At 54.2% G+C, this 19,128-nt stretch overlaps 1 protein-coding gene across 1 annotated transcript in view; it reads left to right on the top strand.

The window, feature by feature from the left end:
* Nucleotides 1-794: 794 nt before the first annotated feature.
* Nucleotides 795-19,128, top strand: part of LOC118382375 (uncharacterized) — a 35,895-nt gene continuing 17,561 nt past the window's right edge. Inside the window, exon 1 of the mRNA XM_052514669.1 lies at nt 795-2,044. Within this exon, the coding sequence (XP_052370629.1) occupies nt 795-2,044 (1,250 nt within the window). The remainder of the gene's footprint in view (nt 2,045-19,128) is intronic.

Genomic DNA, 19,128 nt, shown 5'->3' with positions numbered 1-19,128 from the left:
ATAGATTTTGTCCATGGGAATTGTAGAGATGTTTATATTACATACTGAAGGAATGTGCTGTACACTATAGTTAACTTAGCTGCTTAACATGTGGATCACCCACCCTACAAACCTCTTAGACAATTACCTATGAAGGTGGACAGTGGACATGTGAACCATAATAACATCAAAAGCAACCTCAAAAGCAACCAACATTGAACTGCCACCCTATAGTGGGGAACCCCTATATCCAGTATGGAACCCCTCGACCCAGTATGGAACCCATCGACCCAGTACGGAACCCCTCTACCCAGTATGGAAACCCTCAACCCAGTATGGAAACCCTCGACCCAGTATGGAAACCCTCTACCCAGTACGGAACCCCTCTACCCAGTATGGAAATCCTCAACCCAGTATGGAAACCCTCGACCCAGTATGGAAACCCTCTACCCAGTATGGAACCCCTCGACCCAGTATGGAAACCCTCTACCCAGTACGGAACCCCTCTACCCAGTATGGAAACCCTCAACCCAGTATGGAAACCCTCGACCCAGTATGGAAACCCTCTACCCAGTATGGAACCCCTCAACCCAGTATGGAACCCATCTACCCAGAATGGAACCCCTCTAACCAGTATGGAACCAATCGACCCAGTCGGGAAACCCCCTACCCAGTTTGGAAACCCTCTACCCAGAATGGAACCCTTCTACCCAGTATAGAAGCCCTCGACCCAGTATGTAACCCCTCTACCCAGAATGGAACCCCTCTACCCAGTATGGACCCCCTCTACCCAGTATGGAACCCCTCTACCCAGAATGGAACCCCTCTACCCAGAATGGAACCCCTCTACCCAGTATGGAACCCCTCTACCCAGTATGGAACCCATTGACCCAGTACGGAACCCCTCTACCCAGTATGGAACCCCTATACCCAGTTATGGAACCCCTATACCCAGTATGGAACCCCTCGACCCAGTACGGAACCCCTCTACCCAGTTATGGAAACCCTATACCCAGTTATGGAACCCATCGACCCAGTATGGAACCCATCGACCCAGTATGGAACCCCTCGACCTAGTATGGAACCCCTATACCCAGTTATGGAACCCCTCGACCCAGTATGGAACCCATCGAACCAGTACAGAACCCCTCTACCCAGTATGGAAACCCTCAACCCAGTATGGAAACCCTCTACCCTCGACCCAGTATGGAACCCATCGACCCAGTACGGAAGCCCTCGACCCAGTATGGAACCCCTCGACCCTGTATGGAACCCCTATACCCAGTTATGGAACCCCTCGACCCAGTATTGAACCCCTGGACCCAGTATTGAACCCCTCGACCCAGTTATGGAACCCCTCGACCCAGAATGGAACCCCTCGACCCAGTTATGGAACCCCTCGACCCAGTTATGGAACCCCTCTACCCAGAATGGAACCCCTCGACCCAGCACGCAACCCCTCTACCCAGTATGGAACCCCTATACCCAATTATGGAACCCCTCAACCCAGTATTGAACCCCTCGACCCAGTATGGAACCCATCGACCCAGTATGGAACCCCTCTACCCAGTATGGAAACCCTTGACCCATTATGGAACCCCTGGACCCAGTTATGGAACCCCTGGACCCAGTATGGATCCCCTCAACCCAGTATTGAACACCTCTACCCAGTATTGAACCCCTCAACCCTCGACCCAGTATGCAACCCCTCAACCCAGTATGGAAACCCTCTACCCTCGACCCAGTATGGAACCCCTCGACCCAGTATGGAAACCCTCTACCCAGTATGGAACCCCTCGACCCAGTATGGAACCCCTCGACCCAGTATGGAATCCCTCGAACAGGTATGGAACCCCTCGATCCAGTATGGAAACCCCTCGAACCAGTATAGAACCCCTCGATCAGGTATGGAACCCCTGGACCCAGTATGGAACCCCTGGACCCAGTATGGAACCCCTCAACCCAGTATGGATCCCCTCAACCCAGTATGGAACCCATCTCCCCAGAATGGAACCCCTCTAACCAATATGGAACCAATCGACCCAGTCGGGAAACCCCCTACCCAGTATGGAAACCCTCTAACCAGAATGGAACCCTTCTACCCAGTATAGAAGCCCTCGACCCAGTATGTAACCCCTCTACCCAGAATGGAACCCCTCTACCCAGTATGGAACCCCTCTACCCAGTGTGGAACCCCTCTACCCAGAATGGAACCCCTCTACCCAGAATGGAACCCCTCTACCCAGTATGGAACCCCTACCCAGTACGGAACCCCTCTACCCAGTATGGAACCCCTCTACCCAGTATGGAACCCCTCTACCCAGTATGGAACCCCTCTACCAAGAATGGAACCCATATTTCCATTATGGAACCCCTCTACCCAGTATGGAACCCCTCTGCCCAGTATGGAACCCCTCTACCCAGTATGGAACCCCTCTAACCAGAATGGAATCCCTATTTCCAGTATGGAACCCCTATTTCCAGTATGGAACCCCTCTACCCAGAATGGAAAACCTCGACCCAGTATGGAACCCTTATACCCAGTATGGAACCCCTGGACCCAGTATGGAACCCCTCTACCTAGTTTGGAACCCCTGGACCCAGTATGGAACAACTCGAACCAGTGTGGAACCCCTCGACCCAGTGTGGAACCCCTCTACCCACTATGGATCCCCTTGACCCATTATGGAACCCCTATACCCACTATGGAGATAGGGAAGATGGGTAGGGAGCAGCTTCTAGAGATGGAGGGAGGGAAGATGGGTAGGGAGCAGCTTCTGGAGATGGAGGGAGGGAAGATGGGTAGGGAGCAGCTTCTAGAGATGGAGGGAGGGAAGATGGGTAGGGAGCAGCTTCTAGAGATGGAGATAGGGAAGATGGGTAGGGAGCAGCTTCTAGAGATGGTGATAGGGAAGATGGGTAGGGAGCAGCTTCTAGAGATGGAGATAGGGAAGATGGGTAGGGAGCAGCTTCTAGAGATGGAGGGAGGGAAGATGGGTAGGGAGCAGCTTCTAGAGATGGAGGGAGGGAAGATGGGTAGGGAGCAGCTTCTGGAGATGGAGATAGGGAAGATGGGTAGGGAGCAGCTTCTAGAGATGGAGACAGGGAAGATGGGTAGGGAGCAGCTTCTAGAGATGGAGGGAGGGAAGATGGGTAGGGAGCAGCTTCTGGAGATGGAGATAGGGAAGATGGGTAGGGAGCAGCTTCTAGAGATGGAGGGAGGGAAGATGGGTAGGGCGCAGCTTCTATAGATGGAGGGAGAGGAGATGGGTAGGGAGCAGCTTCTATAGATGGAGGGAGAGGAGATGGGTAGGGAGCAGCTTCTAGAGATGGAGGGAAGATGGGTAGGGAGCAGCTTCTATAGATGGAGATAGGGAAGATGGGTAGGGAGCAGCTTCTAGAGATGGAGGGAGGGGAGATGGGTAGGGAGCAGCTTCTAGAGATGGAGGGAGAGGAGATGGGTAGGGAGCAGCTTCTAGAGATGGAGGGAGGGAAGATGGGTAGGGCGCAGCTTCTAGAGATGGAGGGAGGGAAGATGGGTAGGGAGCAGCTTCTAGAGATGGAGGTAGGGAAGATGGGTAGGGAGCAGCTTCTGGAGATGGAGATAGGGAAGATGGGTAGGGAGCAGCTTCTAGAGATGGAGGGAGGGAAGATGGGTAGGGAGCAGCTTCTAGAGATGGAGATAGGGAAGATGGGTAGGGAGCAGCTTCTAGAGATGGAGGGAGGGAAGATGGGTAGGGAGCAGCTTCTAGAGATGGAGATAGGGAAGATGGGTAGGGAGCAGCTTCTAGAGATGGAGGGAGGGAAGATGGGTAGGGAGCAGCTTCTGGAGATGGAGATAGGGAAGATGGGTAGGAGCAGCTTCTAGAGATGGAGGGAGGGAAGATGGGTAGGTAGCAGCTTCTAGAGATGGAGGGAGGGAAGATGGGTAGGGAGCAGCTTCTAGAGATGGAGGAGGAAGATGGGTAGGGAGCAGCTTCTAGAGATGGAGGGAGGGAAGATGGGTAGGGAGCAGCTTCTAGAGATGGAGATAGGGAAGATGGGTAGGGGCAGCTTCTAGAGATGGAGGGAGGGAAGATGGGTAGGGAGCAGCTTCTAGAGATGGAGGGAGGGAAGATGGGTAGGGAGCAGCTTCTAGAGATGGAGGGAGGGAAGATGGGTAGGGAGCAGCTTCTAGAGATGGAGATAGGGAAGATGGGTAGGGAGCAGCTTCTAGAGATGGAGGAGGGAAGATGGGTAGGGAGCAGCTTCTAGAGATGGAGGGAGGGAAGATGGGTAGGGAGCAGCTTCTAGGATGGAGGGAGGGAGATGGGTAGGGAACAGCTTCTAGAGATGGAGGAGGAGATGGGTAGGGAGCAGCTTCTAGAGATGGAGGGAGGGAAGATGGGTAGGGAGCAGCTTCTAGAGATGGAGGGAGGGAAGATGGGTAGGGCGCAGCTTCTAGATGGGAGGGATGGGTAGGAGATGGATGGGATGGGGGGCAGCTTCTAGAGATGGAGGGAGGGAAGATGGGTAGGGAGCAGCTTCTAGAGATGGAGATAGGGAAGATGGGTAGGGAGCAGCTTCTAGAGATGGAGATAGGGAAGATGGGTAGGGAGCAGCTTCTAGAGATGGAGGGAGGGAAGATGGGTAGGGAGCAGCTTCTAGAGATGGAGGGAGGGAAGATGGGTAGGGAGCAGCTTCTAGAGATGGAGGGAGGGAAGATGGGTAGGGAGCAGCTTCTAGAGATGGAGGGAGGGAAGATGGGTAGGGAGCAGCTTCTAGAGATGGAGACAGGGAAGATGGGTAGGGAGCAGCTTCTAGAGATGGAGGGAGGGAAGATGGGTAGGGAGCAGCTTCTAGAGATGGAGATAGGGAAGATGGGTAGGGAGCAGCTTCTAGAGATGGAGGGAGGGAAGATGGGTAGGGAGCATCTTCTAGAGATGGAGATAGGGAAGATGGGTAGGGAGCAGCTTCTAGAGATGGAGGGAGGGAAGATGGGAAGGGAGCAGCTTCTAGAGATGGAGGGAGGGGAAGATGGGTAGGGAGCAGCTTCTAGAGATGGAGATAGGAAGATGGGTAGGGAGCAGCTTCTAGAGATGGAGATAGGGAAGATGGGTAGGGAAGCTTCTAGGTGGAGGGGGAAGATGGGTAGGAAGCAGCTTCTAGAGATGGAGGAGGGAAGATGGGTAGGGAGCAGCTTCTAGAGATGGAGATAGGGAAGATGGGTAGGAGCAGCTTCTATAGATGGAGATAGGGAAGATGGGTAGGGAGCAGCTTCTGGAGATGGAGGGAGGGAAGATGGGTAGGGAGCAGCTTCTAGAGATGGAGATAGGGAAGATGGGTTCTTCTAGAGATGGAGGGGGAGGGAAGATGGGTAGGGAGCAGCTTCTAGAGATGGAGATAGGGAAGATGGGTAGGGAGCAGCTTCTAGAGATGGAGGGAGGAAGATGGGTAGGGAGCAGCTTCTAGAGATGGAGGGAGGAAGATGGGTAGGGAGCAGCTTCTAGAGATGGAGGGAGAGGAAGATGGGTAGGGAGCAGCTTCTAGAGATGGAGGGAGGGAAGATGGGTAGGGAGCAGCTTCTAGAGATGGAGGAGGAAGATGGGTAGGGAGCAGCTTCTAGAGATGGAGGAGGGAAGATGGGTAGGGAGCAGCTTCTAGAGATGGAGGGGGAAGATGGGTAGGGAGCAGCTTCTAGAGATGGAGATAGGGAAGATGGGTAGGGAGCAGCTTCTGGAGATGGAGGGAGGGAAGATGGGTAGGGAGCAGCTTCTAGAGATGGAGGGAAGAAGATGGGTAGGGGCAGCTTCTGGAGATGGAGGGAGGGAAGATGGGTAGGGAGCAGCTTCTAGAGATGGAGGGAGGGAAGATGGGTAGGGAGCAGCTTCTGGAGATGGAGATAGGGAAGATGGGTAGGGAGCAGCTTCTAGAGATGGAGGGAGGGAAGATGGGTAGGGAGCAGCTTCTGGAGATGGAGATAGGGAAGATGGGTAGGGAGCAGCTTCTAGAGATGGAGGGAGGGAAGATGGGTAGGAGCAGCTTCTAGAGATGGAGGATAGGAAGATGGGTAGGGAGCAGCTTCTAGAGATGGAGGAGGGAAGATGGGTAGGGAGCAGCTTCTAGAGATGGAGGGAGGGAAGATGGGTAGGGAGCAGCTTCTAGAGATGGAGATAGGGAAGATGGGTAGGGAGCAGCTTCTAGAGATGGAGGGAGGGAAGATGGGTAGGGAGCAGCTTCTAGAGATGGAGGGAGGAGATGGGTAGGGAGCAGCTTCTAGAGATGGAGGAGGGAAGATGGGTAGGGAGCAGCTTCTAGAGATGGAGATAGGGAAGATGGGTAGGGAGCAGCTTCTAGAGATGGAGATAAAGATGGGTAGGGAGCAGCTTCTAGAGATGGAGGGAGGAAGATGGGTAGGGAGCAGCTTCTAGAGATGGAGGAGGGAAGATGGGTAGGGAGCAGCTTCTAGAGATGGAGGGAGGAAGATGGGTAGGAGCAGCTTCTAGAGATGGAGGGAGGGAAGATGGGTAGGGAGCAGCTTCTAGAGATGGAGGGATAGGGAAGATGGGTAGGGAGCAGCTTCTAGAGATGGAGGGAGGGAAGATGGGTAGGGAGCAGCTTCTAGAGATGGAGATAGGGAAGATGGGTAGGGAGCAGCTTCTAGAGATGGAGGAGGGAAGATGGGTAGGGAGCAGCTTCTAGAGATGGAGATAGGGAAGATGGGTAGGGAGCAGCTTCTAGAGATGGAGATAGGGAAGATGGGTAGGGAGCAGCTTCTAGAGATGGAGGGAAGATGGGTAGGAGCAGCTTCTAGAGATGGAGGGAGGGAAGATGGGTAGGGAGCAGCTTCTAGAGATGGAGGGAGGGAAGATGGGTAGGGAGCAGCTTCTAGAGATGGAGGGAGGGAAGATGGGTAGGAGCAGCTTCTAGAGATGGAGAACAGGGAAGATGGGTAGGGAGCAGCTTCTAGAGATGGAGGGAGGAAGATGGGTAGGAGCAGCTTCTAGAGATGGAGATAGGGAAGAGGGTAGGGAGCAGCTTCTAGAGATGGAGGGAGGGAAGATGGGTAGGGAGCAGCTTCTAGAGATGGAGGGAGGGAAGATGGGTAGGGAGCAGCTTCTAGAGATGGAGATAGGGAAGATGGGTAGGGAGCAGCTTCTAGAGATGGAGGGAGGGAAGATGGGTAGGGAGCAGCTTCTAGAGATGGAGATAGGGAAGATGGGTAGGGAGCAGCTTCTAGAGATGGAGGGAGGGAAGATGGGTAGGGAGCAGCTTCTAGAGATGGAGATAGGGAAGATGGGTAGGGAGCAGCTTCTAGAGATGGAGATAGGGAAGATGGGTAGGGAGCAGCTTCTAGAGATGGAGGGGGGAAGATGGGTAGGGAGCAGCTTCTAGAGATGGAGATAGGGAAGATGGGTAGGGAGCAGCTTCTAGGAGATGGAATAGGGAAGATGGGTGGGAGCAGCTTCTAGGATGGAGGAGGAAGATGGGTAGGGAGCAGCTTCTAGAGATGGAGGAGGAAGATGGGTAGGGAGCAGCTTCTAGAGATGGAGATAGGGAAGATGGGTAGGGAGCAGCTTCTAGAGATGGAGATAGGGAAGATGGGTAGGGAGCAGCTTCTAGAGATGGAGAGAGGGAAGATGGGTAGGGAGCAGCTTCTAGAGATGGAGATAGGGAAGATGGGTAGGGAGCAGCTTCTAGAGATGGAGATAGGGAAGATGGGTAGGGAGCAGCTTCTAGAGATGGAGATAGGGAAGATGGGTAGGGAGCAGCTTCTAGAGATGGAGGGAGGGAAGATGGGTAGGGAGCAGCTTCTAGAGATGGAGGGAGGGAAGATGGGTAGGGAGCAGCTTCTAGAGATGGAAGGAGGAAGATGGGTAGGGGAGCAGCTTCTAGAGATGGAGGGAGGGAAGATGGGTAGGGAGCAGCTTCTAGAGATGGAGACAGGGAAGATGGGTAGGGAGCAGCTTCTAGAGATGGAGGGAGGGAAGATGGGTAGGGAGCAGCTTCTGGAGATGGAGGCAGGGAAGATGGGTAGGGAGCAGCTTCTAGAGATGGAGGGAGGGAAGATGGGTAGGGAGCAGCTTCTAGAGATGGAGGAGGGAAGATGGGTAGGGAGCAGCTTCTAGAGATGGAGATAGGGAAGATGGGTAGGGAGCAGCTTCTGGAGATGGAGATAGGGAAGATGGGTAGGGAGCAGCTTCTAGAGATGGAGGAGGAAGATGGGTAGGGAGCAGCTTCTGGAGATGGAGGGAGGGAAGATGGGTAGGGAGCAGCTTCTAGAGATGGAGATAGGGAAGATGGGTAGGGAGCAGCTTCTAGAGATGGAGATAGGGAAGATGGGTAGGGAGCAGCTTCTAGAGATGGAGGGAGGGAAGATGGGTAGGGAGCAGCTTCTAGAGATGGAGATAGGGAAGATGGGTAGGGAGCAGCTTCTAGAGATGGAGATAGGGAAGATGGGTAGGGAGCAGCTTCTAGAGATGGAGATAGGGAAGATGGGTAGGGAGCAGCTTCTAGAGATGGAGGGAGGGAAGATGGGTAGGGAGCAGCTTCTAGAGATGGAGGGAGGGAAGATGGGTAGGGAGCAGCTTCTAGAGATGGAGATAGGGAAGATGGGTAGGGAGCAGCTTCTAGAGATGGAGGGAGGGAAGATGGGAAGGAGCAGCTTCTAGAGATGGAGGGAGGAAGATGGGTAGGGAGCAGCTTCTAGAGATGGAGGGAGGGAAGATGGGTAGGGAGCAGCTTCTAGAGATGGAGGGAGGGAAGATGGGTAGGGAGCAGCTTCTAGAGATGGAGACAGGGAAGATGGGTAGGGAGCAGCTTCTAGAGATGGAGGGAGGGAAGATGGGTAGGGAGCAGCTTCTAGAGATGGAGATAGGGAAGATGGGTAGGGAGCAGCTTCTAGAGATGGAGGGAGGGAAGATGGGTAGGGAGCAGCTTCTAGAGATGGAGGGAGGGAAGATGGGTAGGGAGCAGCTTCTAGAGATGGAGATAGGGAAGATGGGTAGGGAGCAGCTTCTAGAGATGGAGATAGGGAAGATGGGTAGGGAGCAGCTTCTAGAGATGGAGGGAGGGAAGATGGGTAGGGAGCAGCTTCTAGAGATGGAGATAGGAAGATGGGTAGGGAGCAGCTTCTAGAGATGGAGATAGGGAAGATGGGTAGGGAGCAGCTTCTAGAGATGGAGGAGGGAAGATGGGTAGGAGCAGCTTCTAGAGATGGAGGGAGGGAAGATGGGTAGGGAGCAGCTTCTAGAGATGGAGGGAGGAAGATGGGTAGGGAGCAGCTTCTAGAGATGGAGATAGGGAAGATGGGTAGGGAGCAGCTTCTAGAGATGGAGGGAGGGAAGATGGGAAGGGAGCAGCTTCTAGAGATGGAGGGAGAGGAAGATGGGTAGGGAGCAGCTTCTAGAGATGGAGGGGAAGATGGGTAGGGAGCAGCTTCTAGAGATGGAGATAGGGAAGATGGGTAGGGAGCAGCTTCTATAGATGGAGGAGGGAAGATGGGTAGGGAGCAGCTTCTAGAGATGGAGGGAGGAAGATGGGTAGGGAGCAGCTTCTAGAGATGGAGATAGGGAAGATGGGTAGGAGCAGCTTCTGGAGATGGAGATAGGGAAGATGGGTAGGGAGCAGCTTCTAGAGATGGAGGAGGGAAGATGGGTAGGGAGCAGCTTCTAGAGATGGAGGGAGGGAAGATGGGTAGGAGCAGCTTCTAGAGATGGAGATAGGGAAGATGGGTAGGGAGCAGCTTCTAGAGATGGAGGAGGGAAGATGGGTAGGGAGCAGCTTCTAGAGATGGAGGAGGAAGATGGGTAGGGAGCAGCTTCTAGAGATGGAGGGAGGGAAGATGGGTAGGGAGCAGCTTCTAGAGATGGAGGAGGAAGATGGGTAGGGAGCAGTTCTAGAGATGGAGGGAGGAAGATGGGTAGGAGCAGCTTCTAGAGATGGAGGAGGGAAGATGGGTAGGGAGCAGCTTCTAGAGATGGAGGGAGGGAAGATGGGTAGGGAGCAGCTTCTAGAGATGGAGGGAGGGAAGATGGGTAGGGAGCAGCTTCTAGAGATGGAGGAGGAAGATGGGAGGAGCAGCTTCTAGAGATGGAGGAGGGAAGATGGGTAGGGAGCAGCTTCTAGAGATGGAGGAGGGAAGATGGGTAGGGAGCAGCTTCTGGAGATGGAGATAGGGAAGATGGGTAGGGAGCAGCTTCTATAGATGGAGGGAAGATGGGTAGGGAGCAGCTTCTAGAGATGGAGGGGAAGATGGGTAGGAGCAGCTTCTAGAGATGGAGATAGGGAAGATGGGTAGGGAGCAGCTTCTGGAGATGGAGATAGGGAAGATGGGTAGGGAGCAGCTTCTGGAGATGGAGGGAGGAAGATGGGTAGGGAGCAGCTTCTAGAGATGGAGAGGGAAGATGGGTAGGGAGCAGCTTCTAGAGATGGAGATAGGGAAGATGGGTAGGGAGCAGCTTCTAGAGATGGAGGGAGGGAAGATGGGTAGGGAGCAGCTTCTAGAGATGGAGGGAGGAAGATGGGTAGGGAGCAGCTTCTAGAGATGGAGGGGAGGGAAGATGGGTAGGGAGCAGCTTCTAGAGATGGAGATAGGGAAGATGGGTAGGGAGCAGCTTCTAGAGATGGAGGAGGGAAGATGGGAAGGAGCAGCTTCTAGAGATGGAGGGAGGAAGATGGGTAGGGAGCAGCTTCTAGAGATGGAGATAGGGAAGATGGGTAGGGAGCAGCTTCTAGAATGGAGATAGGGAAGATGGGTAGGGAGCAGCTTCTAGAGATGGAGGGAAGATGGGAGGAGCAGCTTCTAGAGATGGAGGGAGGGAAGATGGGTAGGGAGCAGCTTCTAGAGATGGAGATAGGGAAGATGGGTAGGGAGCAGCTTCTGGAGATGGAGATAGGGAAGATGGGTAGGGAGCAGCTTCTGGAGATGGAGGGAGGGAAGATGGGTAGGGAGCAGCTTCTAGAGATGGAGATAGGGAAGATGGGTAGGGAGCAGCTTCTAGAGATGGAGATAGGGAAGATGGGTAGGGAGCAGCTTCTAGAGATGGAGATAGGGAAGATGGGTAGGGAGCAGCTTCTAGAGATGGAGGAGGAAGATGGGTAGGGAGCAGCTTCTAGAGATGGAGGAGGGAAGATGGGTAGGGAGCAGCTTCTAGAGATGGAGGGAGGGAAGATGGGTAGGGAGCAGCTTCTAGAGATGGAGATAGGGAAGATGGGTAGGGAGCAGCTTCTAGAGATGGAGATAGGGAAGATGGGTAGGGAGGCAGCTTCTAGAGATGGAGGGAGGGAAGATGGGTAGGAGCAGCTTCTAGAGATGGAGGGAGGAAGATGGGTAGGGAGCAGCTTCTAGAGATGGAGGAGGGAAGATGGGTAGGGCGCAGCTTCTAGAGATGGAGGAGGGAAGATGGGTAGGGAGCAGCTTCTAGAGATGGAGGGAGGAAGATGGGTATGGAGCAGCTTCTAGAGATGGAGATAGGGAAGATGGGTAGGGGCAGCTTCTAGAGATGGAGGGAGGGAAGATGGATAGGGAGCAGCTTCTAGAGATGGAGATAGGGAAGATGGGTAGGGAGCAGCTTCTAGAGATGGAGGAGGGAAGATGGGTAGGGAGCAGCTTCTGGAGATGGAGGGGAAGATGGGTAGGGAGCAGCTTCTAGAGATGGAGGGAGGGAAGATGGGTAGGGCGCAGCTTCTAGAGATGGAGATAGGGAAGATGGGTAGGGAGCAGCTTCTGGAGATGGAGATAGGGAAGATGGGTAGGGAGCAGCTTCTAGAGATGGAGGGAGGGAAGATGGGTAGGGAGCAGCTTCTAGAGATGGAGGGGGGAAGATGGGTAGGGAGCAGCTTCTAGAGATGGAGGAGGAAGATGGGTAGGGAGCAGTTCTAGAGATGGAGGGAGGGAAGATGGGTAGGGAGCAGCTTCTAGAGATGGAGACAGGGAAGATGGGTAGGGAGCAGCTTCTAGAGATGGAGGGAGGGAAGATGGGTAGGGAGCAGCTTCTAGAGATGGAGATAGGGAAGATGGGTAGGGAGCAGCTTCTAGAGATGGAGGAGGAAGATGGGAAGGAGCAGCTTCTAGAGATGGAGGGAGGGAAGATGGGTAGGGAGCAGCTTCTAGAGATGGAGATAGGGAAGATGGGTAGGGAGCAGCTTCTGGAGATGGAGATAGGGAAGATGGGTAGGGAGCAGCTTCTAGAGATGGAGGGAGGGAAGATGGGTAGGGAGCAGCTTCTAGAGATGGAGGGAGGGAAGATGGGTAGGGAGCAGCTTCTAGAGATGGAGATAGGGAAGATGGGTAGGGAGCAGCTTCTGGAGATGGAGATAGGGAAGATGGGTAGGGAGCAGCTTCTAGAGATGGAGGGAGGGAAGATGGGTAGGGAGCAGCTTCTAGAGATGGAGATAGGGAAGATGGGTAGGGAGCAGCTTCTAGAGATGGAGATAGGGAAGATGGGTAGGGAGCAGCTTCTAGAGATGGAGGGAGGGAAGATGGGTAGGGAGCAGCTTCTAGAGATGGAGGGAGGGAAGATGGGTAGGGAGCAGCTTCTAGAGATGGAGGGAGGGAAGATGGGTAGGGAGCAGCTTCTAGAGATGGAGATAGGGAAGATGGGTAGGGAGCAGCTTCTAGAGATGGAGAGGGAAGATGGGTAGGGAGCAGCTTCTAGAGATGGAGGGAGGGAAGATGGGTAGGGAGCAGCTTCTAGAGATGGAGGGAGGGAAGATGGGTAGGGAGCAGCTTCTAGAGATGGAGATAGGAAGATGGGTAGGGAGCAGCTTCTAGAGATGGAGATAGGGAAGATGGGTAGGGAGCAGCTTCTAGAGATGGAGGGAGGGAAGATGGGTAGGGAGCAGCTTCTAGAGATGGAGATAGGGAAGATGGGTAGGGAGCAGCTTCTAGAGATGGAGGGAGGGAAGATGGGTAGGGAGCAGCTTCTAGAGATGGAGGGAGGGAAGATGGGTAGGGAGCAGCTTCTAGAGATGGAGATAGGGAAGATGGGTAGGGAGCAGCTTCTAGAGATGGAGATGGAAGATGGGCAGCAGCTTCTAGAGATGGAGATAGGGAAGATGGGTAGGGAGCAGCTTCTAGAGATGGAGGGAGGGAAGATGGGTAGGGAGCAGCTTCTAGAGATGGAATAGGGGAGATGGGTAGGGAGCAGCTTCTAGAGATGGAGGGAGGGAAGATGGGTAGGGAGCAGCTTCTAGAGATGGAGATAGGGAAGATGGGTAGGGAGCAGCTTCTAGAGATGGAGGGAGGAAGATGGGATGGAGATCGTGGGAGCAGCTTCTAGAGATGGAGGGAGGGAAGATGGGTAGGGAGCAGCTTCTAGAGATGGAGATAGGGAAGATGGGTAGGGAGCAGCTTCTAGAGATGGAGGGAGGGAAGATGGGTAGGGAGCAGCTTCTAGAGATGGAGGGAGGGAAGATGGGTAGGGGAGCAGCTTCTAGAGATGGAGGGAGGGAAGATGGGTAGGGAGCAGCTTCTAGAGATGGAGGGAGGGAAGATGGGTAGGGAGCAGCTTCTAGAGATGGAGGGAGGGAAGATGGGTAGGGAGCAGCTTCTAGAGATGGAGGGAGGGAAGATGGGTAGGGAGCAGCTTCTAGAGATGGAGGGAGGGAAGATGGGTAGGGAGCAGCTTCTAGAGATGGAGGGAGGGAAGATGGGTAGGGAGCAGCTTCTAGAGATGGAGGAGGGAAGATGGGTAGGGAGCAGCTTCTAGAGATGGAGGGAGGGAAGATGGGTAGGGAGCAGCTTCTAGAGATGGAGATAGGGAAGATGGGTAGGGAGCAGCTTCTAGAGATGGAGGGAGGGAAGATGGGTAGGGAGCAGCTTCTAGAGATGGAGGGAGGAAGATGGGTAGGGAGCAGCTTCTAGAGATGGAGGGAGGGAAGATGGGTAGGGAGCAGCTTCTAGAGATGGAGACAGGAAGATGGGTAGGGAGCAGCTTCTAGAGATGGAGGAGGGAAGATGGGTAGGGAGCAGCTTCTAGAGATGGAGGAGGGAAGATGGGTAGGGAGCAGCTTCTAGAGATGGAGATAGGGAAGATGGGTAGGGAGCAGCTTCTAGAGATGGAGGGAGGGAAGATGGGTAGGGAGCAGCTTCTAGAGATGGAGGGAGGAAGATGGGTAGGGAGCAGCTTCTAGAGATGGAGGAGGGAAGATGGGTAGGGAGCAGCTTCTAGAGAGATGGAGGGAGGGAAGATGGGTAGGAGCAGCTTCTAGAGATGGAGGGAGGGAAGATGGGTAGGGAGCAGCTTCTGAGATGGAGACAGGGAAGATGGGTAGAGAGCAGCTTCTAGAGATGGAGACAGGGAAGATGGGTAGGACCAGCTTCGGAGATGGAGACGGAGGGAAGATGGGTAGGGAATGCAGCTTCTAGAGATGGAGATAGGGAAGATGGGTAGGGAGCAGCTTCTGGAGATGGAGATAGGGAAGATGGGTAGGGAGCAGCTTCTAGAGATGGAGGGAGGAAGATGGGTAGGGAGCAGCTTCTAGAGATGGAGATAGGGAAGATGGGTAGGAGCAGCTTCTAGAGATGGAGGGAGGGAAGATGGGTAGGGCGCAGCTTCTGGAGATGGAGATAGGGAAGATGGGTAGGGAGCAGCTTCTAGAGATGGAGGGAGGAAGATGGGTAGGAGCAGCTTCTAGAGATGGAGATAGGGAAGATGGGTAGGGAGCAGCTTCTAGAGATGGAGGGAGGGAAGATGGGTAGGGAGCAGCTTCTAGAGATGGAGGGAAGGAAGATGGGTAGGGAGCAGATTCTAGAGATGGAGACAGGGAAGATGGGTAGGGAGCAGCTTCTAGAGATGGAGGGAGGGAAGATGGGTAGGGAGCAGCTTCTAGAGATGGAGATAGGGAAGATGGGTAGGGAGCAGCTTCTAGAGATGGAGGGAGGGAAGATGGGAGGGGAGCAGCTTCTAGAGATGGAGGGAGGGAAGATGGGTAGGGGAGCAGCTTCTAGAGATGGAGATAGGGAAGATGGATGGGTAGAGCAGCTTCTGGAGATGGAGATAGGGAAGATGGGTAGGGAGCAGCTTCTAGAGATGGAGGGAAGATGGGTAGGAGCAGCTTCTAGAGATGGAGGGAGGGAAGATGGGTAGGGAGCAGCTTCTAGAGATGGAGATAGGGAAGATGGGTAGGGAGCAGCTTCTAGAGATGGAGGAGGGAAGATGGGTAGGAGCAGCTTCTAGAGATGGAGGAGGGAAGATGGGTAGGGAGCAGCTTCTAGAGATGGAGGAGGGAAGATGGGTAGGGAGCAGCTTCTAGAGATGGAGGGAGGGAAGATGGGTAGGGAGCAGCTTCTAGAGATGGAGGGAGGGAAGATGGGTAGGGAGCAGCTTCTAGAGATGGAGGGAGGGAAGATGGGTAGGGAGCAGCTTCTAGAGATGGAGACAGGGAAGATGGGTAGGGAGCAGCTTCTAGAGATGGAGGAGGAAGATGGGTAGGGAGCAGCTTCTAGAGATGGAGGGAGGGAAGATGGGTAGGAGCAGCTTCTAGAGATGGAGGAGGGAAGATGGGTAGGGGCAGCTTCTAGAGATGGAGGGGAGGGAAGATGGGTAGGGAGCAGCTTCTAGAGATGGAGGAGGGAAGATGGGTAGGGAGCAGCTTCTAGAGATGGAGATAGGGAAGATGGGTAGGGAGCAGCTTCTAGAGATGGAGATAGGGAAGATGGGTAGGGAGCAGCTTCTAGAGATGGAGATAGGGAAGATGGGTAGGGAGCAGCTTCTAGAGATGGAGGGAGGGAAGATGGGTAGGGAGCAGCTTCTAGAGATGGAGATAGGGAAGATGGGTAGGGAGCAGCTTCTAGAGATGGAGATAGGGAAGATGGGTAGGGAGCAGCTTCTAGAGATGGAGGGAGGGAAGATGGGTAGGGAGCAGCTTCTAGAGATGGAGATAGGGAAGATGGGTAGGGAGCAGCTTCTAGAGATGGAGGGAGGGAAGATGGGTAGGGAGCAGCTTCTAGAGATGGAGGGAGGGAAGATGGGTAGGGAGCAGCTTCTAGAGATGGAGGGAGGGAAGATGGGTAGGGAGCAGCTTCTAGAGATGGAGATAGGGAAGATGGGTAGGGAGCAGCTTCTAGAGATGGAGGGAGGGAAGATGGGTAGGGAGCAGCTTCTAGAGATGGAGGGAGGGAAGATGGGTAGGGAGCAGCTTCTAGAGATGGAGATAGGGAAGATGGGTAGGGGGTAGCAGCTTCTAGAGATGGAGGAGGGAAGATGGGTAGGGAGCAGCTTCTAGAGATGGAGGAGGGAAGATGGGTAGGGAGCAGCTTCTAGAGATGGAGGAGGGAAGATGGGTAGGGAGCAGCTTCTAGAGATGGAGGGAGGGAAGATGGGTAGGGAGCAGCTTAGAGATGGAGATAGGGAAGATGGGTAGGGAGCAGCTTCTAGAGATGGAGATAGGAAGATGGGTAGGAGCAGCTTCTGGAGATGGAGATAGGGAAGATGGGTAGGGAGCAGCTTCTAGAGATGGAGATAGGGAAGATGGGTAGGGAGCAGCTTCTGGAGATGGAGATAGGGAAGATGGGTAGGGAGCAGCTTCTAGAGATGGAGGGAGGGAAGATGGGTAGGGAGCAGCTTCTAGAGATGGAGGAGGGAAGATGGGTAGGAGCAGCTTCTAGAGATGGAGGAGGAAGATGGGTAGGGAGCAGTTCTAGAGATGGAGGGAGGGAAGATGGGTAGGGAGCAGCTTCTAGAGATGGAGGGAGGGAAGATGGGTAGGGAGCAGCTTCTAGAGATGGAGGGAGGAAGATGGGTAGGGAGCAGCTTCTAGAGATGGAGATAGGGAAGATGGGTAGGGAGCAGCTTCTAGAGATGGAGGGAGGGAAGATGGGAAGGGAGCAGCTTCTAGAGATGGAGGAGGGAAGATGGGTAGGGGAGCAGCTTCTAGAGATGGAGATAGGGAAGATGGGTAGGGAGCAGCTTCTGGAGATGGAGGGAGGGAAGATGGGTAGGGAGCAGCTTCTAGAGATGGAGGGAAGATGGGTAGGGAGCAGCTTCTAGAGATGGAGGAGGAAGATGGGTAGGGAGCAGCTTCTAGAGATGGAGATAGGGAAGATGGGTAGGGTAGCAGCTTCTAGAGATGGAGGGAGGGAAGATGGGTAGGGAGCAGCTTCTAGAGATGGAGGGAGGGAAGATGGGTAGGGAGCAGCTTCTAGAGATGGAGGGAGGGAAGATGGGTAGGGGAGCAGCTTCTAGAGATGGAGGGAGGGAAGATGGGTAGGAGCAGCTTCTAGAGATGGAGGGAGGGAAGATGGGTAGGAGCAGCTTCTAGAGATGGAGATAGGGAAGATGGGTAGGAGCAGCTTCTAGAGATGGAGGGAGGGAAGATGGGTAGGGAGCAGCTTCTAGAGATGGAGGGAGGGAAGATGGGTAGGGAGCAGCTTCTAGAGATGGAGGGAGGGAAGATGGGTAGGGAGCAGCTTCTAGAGATGGAGATAGGGAAGATGGGTAGGGAGCAGCTTCTAGAGATGGAGGGAGGAAGATGGGTAGGGAGCAGCTTCTAGAGATGGAGGGAGGGAAGATGGGTAGGGAGCAGCTTCTAGAGATGGAGATAGGGGAAGATGGGTAGGAGCAGCTTCTAGAGATGGAGGGAGGAAGATGGGTAGGGAGCAGCTTCTAGAGATGGAGGAGGGAAGATGGGTAGGGAGCAGCTTCTAGAGATGGAGGGAGGGAAGATGGGTAGGGAGCAGCTTCTAGAGATGGAGGAGGGAAGATGGGTAGGGAGCAGCTTCTAGAGATGGAGGGAGGGAAGATGGGTAGGGAGCAGCTTCTGGAGATGGAGATAGGGAAGATGGGTAGGGGAGCAGCTTCTAGAGATGGAGATAGGGAAGATGGGTAGGGAGCAGCTTCTGGAGATGGAGATAGGGGAAGATGGGTAGGGAGCAGCTTCTAGAGATGGAGATAGGGAAGATGGGTAGGGAGCAGCTTCTGGAGATGGAGATAGGGAAGATGGGTAGGGAGCAGCTTCTAGAGATGGAGGAGGGAAGATGGGTAGGGAGCAGCTTCTAGAGATGGAGGGAGGAAGATGGGTAGGGGAGCAGCTTCTAGAGATGGAGAGAGGGAAGATGGGTAGGGAGCAGCTTCTAGAGATGGAGATAGGGAAGATGGGTAGGGAGCAGCTTCTAGAGATGGAGGGAGGGAAGATGGGTAGGGAGCAGCTTCTAGAGATGGAGGGAGGGAAGATGGGTAGGGAGCAGCTTCTAGAGATGGAGGGAGGGAAGATGGGTAGGGAGCAGCTTCTAGAGATGGAGGGAGGGAAGATGGGTAGGGCGCAGCTTCTAGAGATGGAGGGAGGAAGATGGGTAGGGAGCAGCTTCTGGAGATGGAGAGGGAAGATGGGTAGGGAGCAGCTTCTAGAGATGGTGATAGGGAAGATGGGTAGGGAGCAGCTTCTGGAGATGGAGGGAGGGAAGATGGGTAGGGAGCAGCTTCTAGAGATGGAGATAGGGAAGATGGGTAGGGAGCAGCTTCTAGAGATGGAGGAGGGAAGATGGGTAGGGAGCAGCTTCTATAGATGGAGGGAGGGAAGATGGGTAGGGAGCAGCTTCTAGAGATGGAGGAGGGAAGATGGGTAGGGAGCAGCTTCTAGAGATGGAGGAGGGAAGATGGGTAGGGAGCAGTTCTAGAGATGGAGGGAGGGAAGATGGGTAGGGAGCAGATTCTAGAGATGGAGGGAGGGAAGATGGGTAGGGAGCAGCTTCTAGAGATGGAGGGAGGGAAGATGGGTAGGGAGCAGCTTCTAGAGATGGAGATAGGGAAGATGGGTAGGGAGCAGCTTCTAGAGATGGAGGGAGGGAAGATGGGAAAGAGAGAGCAGCTTCTAGAGATGGAGGAGGGAAGATGGGTAGGGAGCAGCTTCTAGAGATGGAGATAGGGAAGATGGGTAGGGAGCAGCTTCTGGAGATGGAGATAGGGAAGATGGGTAGGGAGCAGCTTCTAGAGATGGAGGAGAAGATGGGTAGGGCGCAGCTTCTAGAGATGGAGGGAGGGAAGATGGGTAGGGAGCAGCTTCTAGAGATGGAGATAGGGAAGATGGGTAGGGAGCAGCTTCTGGAGATGGAGATAGGGAAGATGGGTAGGGAGCAGCTTCTGGAGATGGAGGGAGGGAAGATGGGTAGGGAGCAGCTTCTAGAGATGGAGATAGGGAAGATGGGTAGGGAGCAGCTTCTAGAGATGG

This window comes from Oncorhynchus keta, unplaced genomic scaffold (genome assembly GCF_023373465.1).
Source record: "Oncorhynchus keta strain PuntledgeMale-10-30-2019 unplaced genomic scaffold, Oket_V2 Un_scaffold_18976_pilon_pilon, whole genome shotgun sequence".
NCBI lineage: Eukaryota > Metazoa > Chordata > Actinopteri > Salmoniformes > Salmonidae > Oncorhynchus > Oncorhynchus keta.
Note: the sequence above shows the minus strand (reverse complement) of the source record. Positions and strands in the feature narration are given on the sequence as shown.